The sequence below is a fragment of the Zosterops lateralis genome (genome assembly GCF_965231275.1).
Source record: "Zosterops lateralis genome assembly, chromosome: 1".
In the NCBI taxonomy this organism is placed as follows: domain Eukaryota; kingdom Metazoa; phylum Chordata; class Aves; order Passeriformes; family Zosteropidae; genus Zosterops; species Zosterops lateralis.
Window position 1 is genome coordinate 14,483,433 of NC_139762.1, and position 17,948 is coordinate 14,501,380.

General features: G+C 39.1%; 1 protein-coding gene across 4 annotated transcripts in view; it reads left to right on the forward strand.

Annotated features, from left to right (window-relative positions):
* Positions 1 to 1,764: 1,764 nt before the first annotated feature.
* The window catches only part of CUL2 (cullin 2), a 78,366-nt gene continuing 62,182 nt past the window's right edge, over positions 1,765 to 17,948 (forward strand). For 2 of the 4 annotated variants that reach the window (XM_083859063.1, XM_083859060.1), the window contains exons 1-5: positions 2,227 to 2,337; positions 4,922 to 5,060; positions 10,237 to 10,339; positions 12,120 to 12,214; positions 14,949 to 15,054. In XM_083859063.1, coding sequence (XP_083715189.1) covers positions 4,942 to 5,060; positions 10,237 to 10,339; positions 12,120 to 12,214; positions 14,949 to 15,054 — 423 coding nt within the window. In that variant the 5' untranslated portion in view covers positions 2,227 to 2,337; positions 4,922 to 4,941. Of the gene's footprint in view, positions 1,786 to 2,176; positions 2,338 to 4,921; positions 5,061 to 10,236; positions 10,340 to 12,119; positions 12,215 to 14,948; positions 15,055 to 17,948 lie in introns of those variants that run through there. The other 2 variants (XM_083859062.1, XM_083859061.1) reach the window with 2 other exon arrangements.

Genomic DNA, 17,948 nt, shown 5'->3' on the forward strand with positions numbered 1-17,948 from the left:
CCATGCTTTGCCAAATGGCAACTTCCATTGCTGGCTGTCTTGGGCATGTCTGCACAGCAAATTAGTTCAGATGATCAACACCTGGGCTTCAGCAGGTAGGAGCAGCCCCAGCACAGAGCTAACACTGAGCTGAGCTCACTGATGCATAAATCACATACCCACTCACATAAAGCATTGATGCATACACAGAAGTTTTAGTCTTGCTCTTGGCAGGTCCACTATAATAATTTCTTAGTAGTCTGTATGAGAACCTTTGTTCCTTTGGAAGTGCAGGTAGCACTGTGGGAGTGGCAAGATGACCTTGGCAACACACACTGTAATATTCACAGCTTGCTCTTCTCAAGACTCCTGCAATTCCCTGTTCTGTGTTTTCAGGTGGTAATTCTCTGGACACCATTGATAAAGAAACTTAATGAAAAGGATACTCAGATTTTAAAGTTTTGTGATTTAAGTAGGAATTGTTATTTCCTAAATACATTTAAATCCAAGAATGATTTTTAAATACCTTATATAAAAGCAGTAACGAATCTTTATGTTCTTCCTCTGAATTGCAACTCCCTAATTGTGTTTCCTCACCTGTAGCCTTCTAGAACAGAGTGTGCAGAATAGTTGAGGATTTGGTACCAAATTAAAGTCTGTGCTAATTGTGAATGTTCATAATTTCAGAAAATTAATACATTATTATCCCATGCTGAACACCCCAAATTATTAGTTTTGAAAATACCTCCCTTCCTGTACCTATGTTTCCAGTTTATAACAGTTAACTCAGGACTAAACTTCCTCATATAACAGAAATTCAGAAAATATGTACTGTGTAATGTTTGGATAGTGTATAGATAAGGATGTTTTTTATTAACGGCTGTCTAACTTGTGATATCTGATCTTGTACAATTAATACATTCACACAGCATGGTTCAATAGCATAATTAAATTGTGCCAGCATGTAGTTGAACTTCTAAGGGTTTAGCTCACAAACTTGTGGCTAACACTACCACTAAAAAGAGCCTTCAGTCCTTAAAAAAAAGGAGAAAGTGCCACAGATCCAATCCAACACTTGCAGAAAATAACAAGCACCCAAAAGCTTAAAGTTACAACCTACCTCTCTCCCAGCAAACGGAAGAGCTTTAAACTACCAGAATGGAAAAATAAAGGGGTTTAGGGTGAAAATAGAGAAAGTTGAAATGCTGCTTAAAAGGTCTAGAAGGAGCTAATAAAAAAAATTTTAAAAGAGTACACAAAGGCTTAATGATAAAGCTGTAAGCACTGGAAATGAAATGGGCAAGGGCTTGATTTGAAATCAGGGAAAGCAATTATTTAGACATAAATTTTGAGTAGTTTGAATAATAGAGAATTTTCAGAAATAAATGTCTGTTTTCCAGAAGACGATCGTCTCCTACCGAGAGCTGCGCTATGTGCTCTAAATGAATCCCTATATATATACATATATATATATATATATATATGTATGTGGTGTATCCCCGCGGGGAGCCAGCCCAGCCCAGCCCTGCCCGGGGCGATGCGGGGCCCGGGGCTCCCCCAGCGCGCACGCGGCCCGCGGCACGTGAGCGCGCCCGGCTACTTGGTCTCCACAGCGACTCTACTTTGTTACCGCCGCCCGACAACTTTGTGTTGCCCCTTTCCGCCGGAGCCCCCAGCGGGACGGCGGGTGCTCTGTCGAGGCCGGGGCACGGCCCGGGGCGTCCCGCAGCCGAGCGGGGTGCTGGAAGCTGGGGGAATTCCCCGCTGGGGGCCGGCGGCGGGACGGGGACACTTCCACTTTCTGAGGTAACCGCGACCTCCTCACACGAACGCCGGGAACGCCGCGCCGGGGGAGGCCCGTTCCAGCCCCCGTCCAGCCACCTCCCTCCCGACTCCATGTCGGGAAGGCGCGGGACGGGAACGGTCCCGCCATGGAGGCGAAGTGACGCGTGCGCGGTGACGACCCGCCGCTGGGAATTGCGGCCGCCCGCGCTCGCCGTACAGTGCGGGCCGTACCAAACCCCGCTGCTCCGGCGGGGGGTGGGTGCGATCGGAAAGTGGCGGAGCCCCGGGACCCGTCGGGCCCGGCTCCTCCTGCGGCCGGCGGGGAGAGCCCGACGGGGAGAACCCGAGGGCGGCGGCGCGGCCGGTGAGGCGACGGCGCGGCGGCAGCGGCACCGAGCGGAGCCTCGGGGCCGCGAGCGGACCCCGGCAGTGGCGGCGCCGGCGGAGGGGCGGGGCGCGAGCGGCTTTGGGTAATGGCAGCGCTGTGAGGACGGAGCGGGGCAGCGACCGCGGCCGAGGGCAGGAGCGAGGGAGGCCGGGCGGGGGTCGCTGACTCGGGCCCCGGGCCGCCAGGTAACGCCCTCGCCCGGCCCGGTCCGGCCCGCCCGCCGCGCCGAGGGCAGGGAGCGCCGCGCTGGCGGGGAGGTGGCGGTCCCGACCCCGCCGGGTGTGCGCGGGGGCGATCGGGCCCTGCCTCCCGCCCGGCCCCGGCCCCGCCGCTGCCCCCGCCCCGGGCCCCTTCCCCAGCCGTGTCCGTGCGGCACCGCCCGCCCGCCGCCTCCTGCCCCGGGTCCTGCCCTTGCCCCGCGGAGAGGGCGCGGTGCGGCCTCTCAGGCGGGGCCGCTCATTATCCGCTGGCTGCGCCCTCGGCCGGTTTCGCTTTTGTTTTGGTGGAGGGAGAAGGTGGGGAGCGGGGCACGGGGCGGGCAGCGCCGATCACCTGTTTGACTCCAGTGATCCTGCCTGTGCCTGCGCACCCACCGTGGGCTTGTAATGCTGCTTATCGCCGTGGTTAAATAGGCTGGGAATTTGGGCCGTCCTTTGATGCCGGACAGTATGCTCTGTTTATTTGTGTGAACAAATACATGCAGTATGACAGCGGCGTGTTTTAAAAAGAATGAGGCGATGGAAGCGGCATCCTTTCACTAATCCTGCTGAGTAAATATGTTTCAATAACATTTGTTTACGTTAGGGTTTAGCAAACAGGTATGGCTTCCCGCCCCCTGAATATCTAAACCCTAGGGTAGGTATTCTGCCCTGCTGTAGTTCTTACCGGGATCGATACAAGATATTTAATAATCGAAGTTGGTGAGCTTGTGCATTGCTGACACTGGAGTAGAGCATACCCCAAAAACCCCAGTGTCTTACGGTAGAAGTTACACCATATTTGTTAAAATGTCTTCAAAACACATTTAAATTCATATTTCCATGGAAGTTGTAAGAGAATGCCAAATAATAGTTATCTTAAACTGTTTAACTCCAGAATACTTGGATGACTATGTGGATGCTTTACATAGGCTTTAATAATCCTGAACACGTTGTTCCTAATTAATGCCATTGGGATGTACCGTGCAGGGAACTTTTTCTTCGCCCTTCCTTCTTCCCCTCAGTTTTGCTTGTCTTTGAAGAAAAGGCTCTTTTACCTTGGGTGTACCACATGTGTTCCCAAGGCAGTGACCTCTAATAGAGCACAAATACAGCTTCATGAACACAAGCATTTATGATTCCTAATGTCTTGTGGACCATGAGTATTTTTTTTCTTGGGGTCAGCTGGAAATGCTCTCATGTTTTCCAGAAAAGGAGTATTAGGACTTTTTGAAGATTATCACTTCCCCTTCTCCCTTCCTGGAAGTGAGCTGTTGTCTGCCTGTGCTGACGTTCATGTTTCTGTAAAACACATCAATGTGTTTTTCAGCTTACTTTCTTTGATGGGTCTTTGTCACTCCTCACTGATTTTTTTCTGTGTAAGCTCCTGCCAATATATATGGATTGAATTAATAACCATGTTACAAATATGACAACATTTACAGCAGTTGAGGGGCTTGGTTAGTTAGTCAGGGAAATGAGTTGTATGGATGCATGTTAAAAGTTGCATCTGATTTTATTGTTTTTTTCTTAAATTGAGAAGTGATATATCCTGTAAGAGCTGGTAGTGGTTAAGGTAGTAAACTGGTTGCTAAATAGTTTTTTAGCACGACATTAGATTCTTTCCCTTACAGAGGTCTGCCTCTTGTGCTCGAAGTCTGTCACTAGCTTTCCACTTTCCCTTCTGACCTTGAAAATTTAGAAAGACAGGAGTCACTTGTCCATCTGTTTGAAATGGAAATAGAAGTATTCTTTTCACTTTTTATTGTAGTCTTATTATGTTGTGTTTCTGAGTAGGAACTGTACTTGCTTTGTGTATGGAATGTCACACATCAGGTTCTTTCTAGATCAGGTGCATAGGACAGAGACTACTGGAAAAAAGAGGCCTTCACAGCTGTCTCTTTTTTAAATCATATTACTTTTTCTGTGATTTTATTTAGATAATTTAGTGTTGAATCTGTATTTTCAAGCAAGTCTTACTTGAAAGATCTCACTGTTTGTCCTATTGCATAGTGCAGTAATCTGCACAAGCTCTGCCTGTTGCCCTGTGTTTTCTTTTTCACATCCTGATCAAAGCTTTTGGGTTTTGTGGCTTTTCAAATGTAACACCAAAAATGTCTCATGAAAGCCTGAGGTGAACATAGGCTACAAAATGACAGGAGGCATTTCAGATGCTCTGGTAATAGTTTAGTTTTTCTTACCCCAGTTTTTCTTAGATACAGTTGAAACAGCCTTGGAGTAAAAGTGAACCAATCAAAATTTAGAGGAAAGTTGTTTTCTTCATGTGATACTGTTAAATGAATAGTTTGGTGAGATAATGAACTTCACAAAGCACGATGCTGTTAGATTAATTGGTGTTATGTGCTAGGCTACTCATGCAACGTTCATGTTCTATTCCAAAGCATTAAAAGTGAGGGATTGTGAGCTTCATTTTGGAGGGGGTGGGTGTTCTTTGTGTCGCTCTGTCATAGTGGTGCAACGGTGTACAAAGTTTAAATTGAAAAATTCAAAGGAAGTGTATATTTTTTTAATGATTGTGCAATGTTGTCTGACACGTTTAATTCTTCTACAGATTAACACTAAAGCCCCACAATGTCCTTGAAACCACGAGTAGTTGACTTTGATGAAACATGGAACAAACTTCTAACAACGATTAAAGCTGTTGTTATGTTGGATTATGTTGAAAGAGCAACGTGGAATGATCGCTTCTCGTATCCTTTAACTGAAAAATCTGATTTAATGTCTTTGTGTGATGTGTTTAGCACAGAGTAAACCTGTGTTACATAACAGTGATCCTGAGCAGCTTGTTGTTAGGCTGTACCTATTAGATTATTAGTTATTAGGACTGTGAATAAGTTGAAAGGGATGGGAAATTCTGCATATTTGGGAAGTATTCTATGTGAAAATCATCATGATTTTCACATAGAATAAAAAGTAAACTGGTCTCAATTTTAGTCACTTTTGGTAGCTCTAATACTTAGCTTATGCTAAAGCTGTTCTTACAGGCATTGAGTGTCCCCTATTCTGACGATGAGGTTTTCTGTTATGTTTAAGTGTTTGTGTGTAACAGGGGAAATACCCAAGACAGAGAGGGCACATCTTTAAATTTGGGATTTCGGGATGATGAGGTTGTTCTGCATAAAGATTTCTCCCTCTTTTGCATTTCTAACTGTACTGATAACTACCATACTAGACATTTCTACAGCAAAGATTGATTAAAAAGCCTTCTTCCTTTCCCTCTGCTGTTATTGCCTCATTACTCGTGACAGTTATACTATGTTTAAAAATAACTACTCTTTCTGCATTTGTATGGTCTTGCTGTTCAAATCACAGCTGTACATACATTGTTGTCGTGTAAAATGGACCTGTAATTTTTTACAAGATTTTAAGTTTCAGTTAACTTCTTTTAAAAGAAGTATAACGTTCGTAACCAGTTATACTGTGCCCTGTGTCTATATATTCATTAGCCATTACATCATGGTGCATAATTGGAGAATTTCAGGAGGCTTTAGACCTCTTCTGCAGGGATTGGACACAATTTGGTTTAATTACGAGGGGGAAGAATCATTTAGACTTATTTATTAAATTATTAATTCTTGTGGGTGAAAAAAAGCACCTGAGAAGATCCTTATACATAAATTTTTACATCATAAGCTTATTCTGTATGCAGGAGCTTGACTCTAAAGTCTCATCTCATTCTGAACATGTTAATAATTTCTCAGAATTGCTTTCCCATGTCCCTGTTTTGAGTGTGTGTTTACATACATACCTCATAGTTCTTCTGGAGACTTTTTGTGGTGTAATAATCTTTAAGAGCTCTTTCATTTTAAAATTTTGAAATTAATTTCTGGGGGCATACTTACCACCTTGTACTGAAGTGAAGTTCAAGTGACTCCAGAACTTAAAAAAATTTGAATTAATTACATGCCGAGAAGTTGTTCTGCAGTCATTCTTTCTAAGCAGTTTTTGAGGCTTACATAATTCAGTCTTTATCAAGTGGTTAAGTTCTGTAGCTTAAAACTTTAAACATTTAAGGAAGGGCATCTAAAATAGATTTAAATATAAAATAATAATTGTTGCATGAGATGCTGTATTGATTCCTCTTGTCACACTGTTTTGCTTACAATTTCTTATGTGGAGACCTTGCACACAAGTCTGCTGTTGATCCTCTTTTGGGATTTAGTCCAGTTGATTGAACATCAGAAAAGGATTGCTTATGAATAGCAGACTTAGAAAGCAGTCTTGGAATAATCATTTGGCATGTAATTCTTAAGACCTTACTTACTATCATCTCTTAATTACGTTCCTTGGAAAGTGGCACTATTAGTGCCTGATTTGGCACGGACATGAGGCTTCTGGCTTATTGTCTGTGGCTGAATGGCCCAAGGAGTTTGTGTAACTTCCAGCTTGAATGTTGGTTGTTTAGTATTTCTGTTTCCTGTAACCAAACTTAGTGTTTTAACACAAGCTGCTCAATGAGTATTCAACAATTTGGTGGAACTGATAGTTCTATACAGCTGGAATAAAACCTTTTTCCAGGTTTTACACATAAAGAAGACTAAAGTATTAAGGACATTTAAAAACAAAATTGACATTTAAAAATACACCATCTTATTATTTAACTTTTTATTCTCTCTTAAATTCAATTCAATTGGAGTAATGTTTCTAAACATCTACAGGGATTTAAAAGGAAATGTTCTATTAACTCTGTTTTTCTTATTGCTTAATCAGCACAATAGAAAGATGGCAACTTATTTGAGTTGTTTCAATAAAACTCATACAGATTATTTCATTGATTATGGTATCAATTGATCTTTGTACTGTATAGTTTTGACACAGTGATGTGGAAAAAAAGGATAAGATACAGCAAACAATCACATCTGCATCAGTGTATTTTAAGCTTTCCCTTGTCCTGTTTGAGGCCTCTGAGATCCAGTGGAGTGTGGAACCTGACAGTATTTCAGGGAAGAGAGGCTTGCACTTCACATACTCCACTTCTAGAACTAATTTTTGCCCCACTAATTCCCAAGAACTTGTTTGTCTTGAAAACAGTGTTTCCTTTATAACTTAATAGTAATTTTATTGTTAATCATGGCTTATCTTTAAATAAACATTTTACCTCATACTTAAAATGCTAGAATGGCAATGAGCTGGGAACCACAATGGTGTAAGAGTTAAAATCTTCTGGAAAAGATCAACTGAAAGACCATATGTCACTGTATTTAAAATGTGAATCATCCTGAGCCACCTTTGACCTTCAGATTTCCTTTTAAGATTCTCTGCAGAAAGAAATGTGTATGAACTTGTTTCATTTTCTGGGAAATGAATGACAGTTTTGTGTATGTTTGAGGTGTTATATTGAATACATTGTATCACTTTCAGGACTCTGCTGTTAACTGTTCAGTAGGCAGGGGAGTGCTTTTTAAGTTAGGACTTGGTTAGAGAGTGGTAGGTAGTTTGTCTGTACTTTGGTAACTGCCTTTTTCCTAGAACTTTTTTTGACAGGTAGAACATTAAGCTCTTCCTGTTGTTGTTTTGGGTTTTCCACCCAATAAGTTACAAATAAGATGAACAGTACCCAGGGGCAGCTGTACTTCAAACAGAATTATTTTAAACGTATGCAGCATGGCCACCTGCTTTTTTTCACCATTTTTTCTCCAAGTTTGTTTTCCCTTCTTTAATGAACTGTTTTGCAAGGACCCTATGGTGAACCAGGAAGTTAAACATGTATCTTTAAAAACAACTGGCCAAGAAGGAAGAGTAAATAAAGTTTGCATGGTCATGGTTTTTCTGACTGAGTCCTGAAATCCTCTACAAATTTTGGTTCTTTTACAGAAGATTGATGAATAGAAATTTTCCCAAAGCTCTATATTGGTTTCCTAGAAAAGTCTTAATTAGATGCTTTTTTAACCTCGAAGGCAATATTTGTGAGCTTTTATAGCCTTGGATATAGTATTTTCTGATTGATAGTAATTTTTGTGTTGTTCCTTCTTAGTGTGGAAGTGCTTCAGTTTTCCATTGCTGGGTAATGCCCCTCAAATAGCAACTACCAAAGCACTTAAGTCACAGAAGGGTTTTGATGTTCTTGTTCTCAATACAGAGGGAAGGCCCCTAGGCAGCAGTTTGGCTTTAGCTTCCTCTGGCCTTTCTCACACTGCAAAACTGTATGCTGAACTGGAAGAACAGATGGCTTTCACCATTAAAGATAAATTATTGAACAGTAAAGGCTTCTTCCTGATGTTCTAAGGGACAGCAGCACAGGAAAAATGTGCTTTAAGTTTATGGAGTAAAACACCAATGATGATTAGTGATTAATTTCACCTCAGATTGTTGTTGTTGTTGTTGTTGTTAAGAGAGTCTCAACATTTTGAATATGGTACTTAAATTTGGATTCTGGACTCAAAATGGATAAAGAAGCAAGTAGAAATTGAGCAAAAAAGCACAGTTTTGCTACAGTCATGTATTTCAGTCTCATGGTAGCTTTTCTTTTGTAGAATTCCAGAGAAACTTGATATACAGCAAGTAGTATTTGGTTAATACAGGAGAGTGAGGTGCCTATTCAAGTGCTTCTTAGTTTGTGTGTCTGCTGATACTAGACACAGTGGCAAATGTCAAGGAAGAATACTGGATTCAGCTTTCTTCATTTGTAAGAAAATTTGTTCTCTAGAATAAGGAAAGGCATGTTTGGAAGATGCACATTTTCATGGAAGGGTAGAGATGCCATTTTCATTCTTAAATAGGATTATTAAAACTAAGGAACTTGTTTACAAGATAAATTCAGATATATTTGTTTGCTGCTTTCGTCAAATAAACTGCCATTGCTATTTTCTTGTGCTGCTGTGGTGAAGGCTGCCTCTTTCCTCTAAATTCGTGGTAAGCTGTTCTTGTAGTAGAGATTTGTAGATTTTGGTGATTCAGGTAGTGTAGTTGTGGATCTGAAGAGAAAAAAAGTCATGTCTCCTTTGCTTTTGAGTAAATTACGAAAATTTCTAATTCTGGGTTTATTTTTTCTCAGAAATACCTTTGCATGGTGAAGAGGCTTGTGGCTTCAATTATACTGAGGATGCATTTGACTACTCACCATCCTTAGACTGAGAAAAATTGTTGGGGAGGGGAAGGTGTAAAAACTAACTACTCTTTGCAATCTCTTAAATGAAATATTTAATTATTCACTATTTAAGTTGGTTTTGATATTTTATTGGTCATTATTTTACAAGCTGGTGTAGTGCAGTGGTAGGTACTGTTACAAAGCAGTTAATGTTGCCTATTTTGTTTCTTGGGGTTTCCAATTTAATGCCTTTTGCTGTTATGAGGAGAATTCTAATAAGGATGATGTATGTGAATTAAATAACTGTACTCAAGATTAGATTCTGGTTGGGATCTCTGAGATTCCACTTGCCATATAAAGGGTTTTTACCTAGTAAGTTCTCCTGCATCAGAATCTTCTTTGTTTTGAGTAGTAATTCAGTATAAAAATGAAACATGCATTTGGACAAGTTGTGTGATGAGAGCTTGACACTGTTCTGTAGATGAAGCCGATGACTTCAGCTGCCTTCTACCTCCTTTTACACAGGCATGTGCTTTTTTAGGGTAGACTAGAAGAAAGCAGATCTTGTGTCTTCCCCTAATTAAAGTGATATACTAAATCATTCATTTCTACCATGGCTGGCTTTAAAAAGTGCCTAGGCCTCATGGTTAAACATAATGTTTTAAAGTAATTTTTTCAGGATTAGTTTATTTCCCACAGTTGTTCATATGGACCTTGCTTGGCTTTTCTGAAAGCAAAGTTCTCAGTCATAACTTGTCTTCCTCAAGTTACTCTTAAAATAAATCATAAACTTTGTTAATGTTTTCACACTTTGATACAAACCTTGACTTTGAGCCCAGAGACATTTATGCTTTGTGTGTGGCCTATCCTGAACCTCTTGGAGAGAGACTTTATACTGAGACTAAAATTTTTTTGGAGAATCATGTACGCCATTTGCACAAGGTAACCTGTCCAGTTACTGATGTCTGTGTAGGTGTTCTTCATCCTTTTTTTTAACCTTTTAATAGGTCTTTATAAGACTAAATCACAGATGACAGCATTGCAGAGACAGAATACTTGTGTATATAAAATACGTAACATGTCACAACATGTATACAAATGTAGGCAGGTATTATAGACACCTGTTGATATGCAACACAAAATAAATAATTTTCTTTCTAAGCCATTAGTTATGGTTTATTCAATATACTCATTGGCTTGAAAAGCAAGTTCTTTCTTTTACAATAAATGCTTATAATCAAACAAGTTAGAGAAATATCTTAATTTTGCGAATGTACTGTAATTTGTCATTGGCCTTCTGTTTCAACAGAAAAGTATCTACTCTAGTGTCTTGGAAACTGATTGCATATACTCTGTTAAAAAATAAACAAAAACCTTCTGAAATATGTGGAAAATAACACAAATGCTTGGGAGGGGAGGAAATATTGGCAAATTATTTATTGTGACAACAATATTTGTATGTCTATATAGCTGGGAATTAACTTCTGTTTCATCATCTAAGCAAATTTCATTAGGATAGGATAGATGAATGGTGTCCATCTACATCAGTAAAAAGAGAAGTAGGTTTAACTAAGATGCTTATCTGGGTCTTTAGTGTGTTTATAGGGGGTAAAGCATTGCAAATTCTGGATAGTGCAGCTAAATGGCTTCCTGCTTAGGTACCCGAGTATTTGACAAGATAGGCTGGGTGTCTTAATGGGCAGTTCCACTGGTTACAGAGAGGATAATTCTGGCACTCTGATTAAATCAGTTCAGTAAACTAGGAGAGAACTCTGGCAAATAAGTTCTTCCTCATTTATTTAGCAGCTGAATGAGCTCACTTAGGATAATAGAGCAGGTGCTGGCACAGTGGAGGCTGTGGGAAGGAGTGGAAGGCACACATCCAGTTTTTAAATTGGTTATCCACCACTTGTCTCTGAAATAACATTGGAAAATCTTTGCAAAATGCATACAGCAGAGGAAAGCATTCTCAATTCTGTTTTGTCTACCAACTTTCCTCTTTCATAATTTTTTACCCTGTTTTGCAAGGGCTTTTTTGCTGCTTGAGCCAAATTTTAAAATTACAAACTCCAGAGAGAATTAAAGCTGAATTTCTAGGATCTCGTCCCCCCCTTACTAATAACAATAATTAATTTAAATTGTTGAATTTACTTCTCTGAAGTATGAATCTGTTTTGAGAAGTTCAGTAGCTTGTTAGATGATGATTTGCTTATATTTCAAATATTTTGGCCTAGATTTGAAAAACTAATGTGTTTTATGTTTATATGGATCTGTGCTTTGTTAAACTTGCTTTATTCTGTGATTCTTGGTAAGTATAAGGACTTGTCTATCCAGTAAGGCATAGTGGTTTTAAATGGTTGTAGTTGGTTAATTCTTCTGGTGTGCAGTGCATGTGGCTGTGTTAATATAAAACTGATCTGTGTCAGTGAGGGATTTATCTGTGAGTTATCCCAGCAGTTTGGTGTGAGAATATGAACTAGGCTTATTCAAACAGGTACTTCTGAAAAGATCAATAGAAAATAATACAGTAGAGAGATTGCAATTTTGTGTTCTAGCTGGATTACCAAAACTTGGTAGTATTAAGATGTGTTAGCTTTTTGGTCATTGCCACAATTCTGAATATGCAAATGCTATTCCAAAGTGATATTTCTGTGATAACTTTCTAAGTATGTGTGCTATTTTCATTCTAATTCTAATGTGTGGGGTGTGTGTGCCTTCACAGAGAGTTCTGGAAGCTGAAGAACAAGTACTGGTTATGTATCACAGATACTGGGAAGAGTATAGCAAAGGGGCAGACTATATGGACTGTTTATACAGGTAAGCTTTGCAAAAGGGTTGTAAAACCTTTGAAATTATTGAAATGATCTGCAGGTTAAGTTGAAGGGTGCTGATTAAAGAGAGCATAGATGAATATGCCTCAGGTCAGTTTTGGAGAGAATATAGTTATGGTAGAAAAGGAATAATGAGAGAGAGAGACATGAGAGAAAAGGAATAATGCCTCAACATGTAAGTATCCAAGATGGTTCCTAAAGTTATTTCATTACTAATGTATTTTACTTGATGTTGCAATGCCAAATGTGTTGGTGCTAGTCAACCCTGCAGTATATAAGCTCATAATCCTAGGAGTTCTTCTACAGGGATGGCACTGTACTGCAGTATGCAGTAGAAACCAGCATGGTTTGAGTCAAAGCTTTAAGATACTCTGCTTTTTATAAATCAGTTGGAGTTCTTTTCTTATTGCAGGCCTGCTCTGAAAAAAGTACCATGATTTAGTTGACTCTGTTGTATCCCAGGTTCTAATTTGTGTAATTCTTCCAGCAGGGAAAACTGATTAATGTCTACATGTGGTAATCTGAAAGTTATTTTAAAATAGATTCCCTTAAAATTTAATTAGGCTTGCATCTGTTTCTAACCTGATAGGCAATATTTGAAACAGTACTCAAATGTGAGACACTTTTGAGCAAAATTCATAAAATGCAAGATCAGTCATGTAATTGGCAAATGAGCTAAATCTTTTCTTTCTTCAGTGTTGATTTTGGTTGGGGTTTTTTTGTTGTTGTTTTTTTTTTGTTGTTGGTTGGTTGGTGTTTTTGGTTTTTTTTCACCCATCCTCCTCGGTGCATTTTGCTAGGAAAACAAATCTGGATTCAGTTTGAAAAGTAAAATCCCACATGTGCTTGACTAAACCAAGATGATAAAACTGATGGAATAAAGAAGCAACACTGCAAGAAACTTCTTAAGTTGTTGTTTTTATTAGTTCTGATGGTAACAAAAATAGATAAGAACAATGCTGGACATTAGGCCTTACCAGTATCTTGGTGCTGTAACTGGTTTCATAGGTACTTTTAAAAATAAATCTGGTCTGTGTACTTCAAGTGGTTGGAAGGGTTTTATTATCCAGCAAATAGAAATTAAATCATTTAAAGGAAAAAAAAAAAAAAAGAAAGAAGGATTGCAATTGTTCATAATAAAATCCTGAAAACTAAACAAACATGGCACAGGTTTTGCTTTGTTCCCTTTTGTCTTTAAAATACTTGTAGTAATACCAACATATCAAGGTATAGCAATTTTTACTTTTACATGCTACTCTTAGTTCTCTTTCTGTATGTACTGATGGAAGAGAGAGGAGGGGTTAAGTGAGAGGAGTGTAGGTCTTTCCTTTTATCAAGTTTAACGAGAAAAAGCAGGTTGGCACCTGTTGGCTTTGTTCACGTGGGGAGAGATGGGAAAATGCCACCAAGGAGCCTTCTTAAGGCTGGTGTTCATGCTGTTCCTGACATCCTCACAGGTTTTCTATGACATGGAGGGCCTGTAGCCTTCTAGAGAGACCTGCATTTACAGTTCATGATTGGTGTCGATGGTAGCACAGGGTTACAGTGCTCTGTAAGAGTCTGAAAGTAGCTCAGGCCACTGTACTCCAGTTTGTCATCACTGCACTATGACAAGTCTTCCTTCTTTGGACTCTCTGATGTCCTAAATTCTTTCAAGTTCACAGGGTTTCACAGTGTGTTCCTCCTTTGCTCCTTTGCCTGGCTTTTGCCTTCATGTCGAGAGTGTTCAAACATCTCTGGTCTGGTGCAGCCTCTGAAGCCCGAATCTCTTAAAGTGCTTCAGTAATCTGGCTCTTTTCAATGTCTGAAACTGAGCATCTCAAAGTTTCTGGTTAGATCAGAAATTTAACAAACCTTCTTAGTTTTGTCATTTAAGCATTTCTAACATAAGAAATATTATAAGTGTAGTGAAGTATATTAGAATTTTTTTCCCAGTTACCTGGGAAAGAAAAGAATGGTTCAGTTTAAAAATGTTACAGTATTTGTTTTATGGGAATACTGAGAATCAAGAGGGATGTTTTAGCAGGTCTTGCACAGAATCCATTTTGTGTTCTTTATAAAAACTATGCCTACAGTAGTAAATACTGAATTTAAAAATAGCATTTATAGCATTTTTTCTTTATAATTGCTACTTAAAATTTCTGAAAATTCTGCTCTTTAAAATTTGTGATCTGGATGTTAGCTAGTTACCATGACCTGAGTAAGGGATCATAACTGACAAAAGTTTGCCCCATTAAAATTAGCAGAACTTCTGTGTTTCAATCTGAGAGAAACAAAAAAGAATAAACAGTACAGGTAGAAGAAAATACTTCTCACTTAAAAATATCTGATAGTAGGAGTGGTTTTCTATCATTAAAATAAACTGTTAGCACTCTAATAATAATCTGCGAGTTTAGGAGTTATTTTGCACATATATGTATGAGTAACCCAGCAGTGCATGTTGAAAGGTTAGATTCTTACACAAGTTTATTGATCACCAAGAAAATGCTGACAGTGATATTTCAGGTTGCTGTTTGATCTCTCAGCTACCAACACTACTGTTTTAATGTAATGTAAACTCTTCCAATGTTATTTGTATTGTAACGTTTTTCTACAAATAGCAACAGCATTGGTTAAAGGAGGTTATATTTTTGAAGTGGAAGGCATTCCACAATTCTGAACTTAATTTTAAAAGCCTTTTCTATTTGCCTGTTTTGATTAGAATATCTTTATTTCTATAGGTACCTCAACACACAGTTTATTAAGAAGAACAAATTGACTGAAGCTGACCTTCAGTATGGTTATGGAGGGGTGGATATGAATGAACCTTTGATGGAAATTGGAGAGGTAGGTATCTCTGAAAGTGAGGTTGGATATAAACAGTATTCAGAATGCTCTGAGTTCAACTTTGTCCTTTGACATTTTTGCTTTTTTATGTAACAGAAATATTGGAGATGTGAGCACTATTCTCTTTGTAAAATGAGATTACAGTTTTGGTGTAGAAAAATAAGAGTGACCTGGCAGGGAAAAAAAAACCTCCAAAAACTGTTGGAAAACTTGGGTTTTAAATGTGATCATAGAACCACTTTGCAAACAAACTTTAGATTCTTAAGTGATACTGCTATCTAGAAAACATGCTGAAGAAGCAGTATACTTTTTACTTTTTTTTTTTTTTTTGGAAGCCCTCGAAACATTAGTTTTTAGGCTTCTCTTTCTTGATATGAAAAAGTATAAAAGCTTTTCTTGAGAACCTCAAGGCAGTAAAGTTAATATCTGTCCTCAACTGGTGTAGGATTAGGTTTATGGCAGTCACTCCTTTGTCCTAAAAAGTAATGGAGACTTGAGTCCTACATTCATGTATTAAATTGCAGCACTATTTTGGTGAATTCATTGCTCCATTTCTTGACCTACAAGGAACTTGGCAAGTTTATCAAGTCTTTGTTTTGAAAGCGTTTTCTCTTTCATTATGGTTCCTGTAGGATTCTATCTTTTATTCTTTGGACTGTACAAGGGCTCTGGCAGAAGTCAAATTATTTGTTGTTCATCACTTTAGAATGGAAGGAATTACCTTTTATGCCATTTTAGGTGGTCGAAATGATCTGGCCTTTATCTACCCAAGGGCAAACATGTTTATTTTATATATAGTTCTCTTCATTCTCAGCATGAAGTCACATAAATAATGCCCAGTATTTTTAGAAGCAGAACTGCACTCTCTGTTCTGAAGTTTCTGTCTCAACATCACTCATGTGTGGTAACAAAACTTTGGGAGCTTTTCAGTAATCTTAAACAAGTCCATTCTTGCTCTATTCTCCTGAGGTGTGTAACAGTAGGTCTGTACATGAGAGCAGAGGTGCGTGTGTGAGGTGTGTGGGCACAGCTTCAAACAGTTCTTCATCCTCACAAGTGTTCCAGACGTTCAGTAACTGTACTAGGAAACATACAGGATGAGATAATAAAAATAGTCTGCCAGTGCTTGCAAGAGATTACTTTTTTCCCCTCTGTATGGTACAAATACATGATGAAGAAGGCTGCTTTTCTGAGTTGAGCTCCTATCACTGATTCCAAACTCTAGAGTTTTCAATGGCTCGGTGGGAGCCCTGAGCTAGAAGATATTTAGTATGTGCCTTCTGGGTTCTTTTTCCCCAGAAATAGATTCTGGAAAATGGAGAAACCTGTCACCTTCAGTATTGCCAGTCTAGTTGGGGAAGTAAGATCAGTCCCTATCCTCAAGGACAAGGATACTAATACATTGAACTGATACATCAGGTTCCTGGATTAATCTGTCTATAGTTTATTTGACAAGAAAGTTTCAATAGGCAACTTGACTTTGCTTCCCACTGGTAGCTCATATGTGAGAAGGATCGTGCTAGAGACCACATTGGAGAATAGATCTACCTGAAGTTGTTTCTCTTCACCTCATAGTCACAAAATGTATCAGTTCTTTTCCTTTTTTTCACCCCTCTCTTTCTTCTTTCTCTTCAGAGCTGGCTTCTTTCAGCTGGCTCCTTTCACTACTGGATGAGTTCCTCTTGTCTTACAGAAACTTAACTGTTCTCCAGCTACTCTCCACAAGGCAAGACAGTGAAAATCACTCCTTGGACAGCTTTGGTTTCAAAACATGATCTGTCTTTGGATTTATAAGCAAACTTTTACCTCTCCTTTGGCCTGCTTATCATGCGGTTGTGTCAGGTTTATTTTCTTAACCTTGTATTGCAGCAGGGGTGCTGAATAGCTGTGACAACTAGAGCGGGTTCATTTGTCTGCTCTTTAAAAAGGAGATTATTTCACAGAGTGGGTCAGATTGGCAGTTGATAGCTATGGGCCTGCTTTCACTTAAGACATACCTGATTGATAGTCTAATTTTTGGATCTAAAAAATTAGATACAAATTAGACTTGTTAGTTGTGTCGAAGCTTTCTTAGAAGCAATATTCCCTCTGTCCTTACTGAACTTTGCAGTTTCATTTTTTCCCATTTTCATTCCCTTCCTGGCATGTTTTTGGAGGTCTCCTATTTGCAGTTATTGTCTGTGTATAAGGGATCACATTATCCCTTTTGGGCTTTAAATCTGACTTTGATTTAACTGTAAAAGCTCATTTGAACTATTGCAATTGTGTTTTTAAAAATGGTATATCTTGGGAGCAACTGCTTCACCCATTAGAACTTGAAATATTTGAGTCCACTTGACTGATTCCTCCAATGATGTATTAGAAATAGAGTAGCCTATCCCTAGTGGTAATTGAATTCCATTTGAAGCCAGATGTTAGCTTGCCAGTGACTTTGCTTAAGATGCAAGCATCTTAGTTTGGAGATGTTCTTTGTGTGTTGGATGAAAGGATTCTGTATCTTTGATTGTGACTTCTGACAAATTGGCCAAGAGAAGTTCCCTTTTGTCAGCTGAGGGTTATTTTACAATCGTTGTTAGAAATCCTGGTGTTTGTACACATTCAGACACTTAGGGTAGAAAGGTATTATTTCCCTATTACTGTACAGATGTTTGTCTATGTGTAGTCTCAAAATCTACCCTTGTAACCATCTTGCTTAGGGTCCTTATATGCATTTGAGAATACATGATGGGGTGGATGAAGGAATGAATCAGTTCTATTGGATGTGTAGGAAGAATGCAGGCTGGGAATCCAGCATTCACATACTGCCTGACTAGAGAAAGAAGAGGTTATGTAACAACTGAATTTTTAAAATCCTGAATGGGGAATTGTGTCATCTTTGATACTGTTCTGGGTTT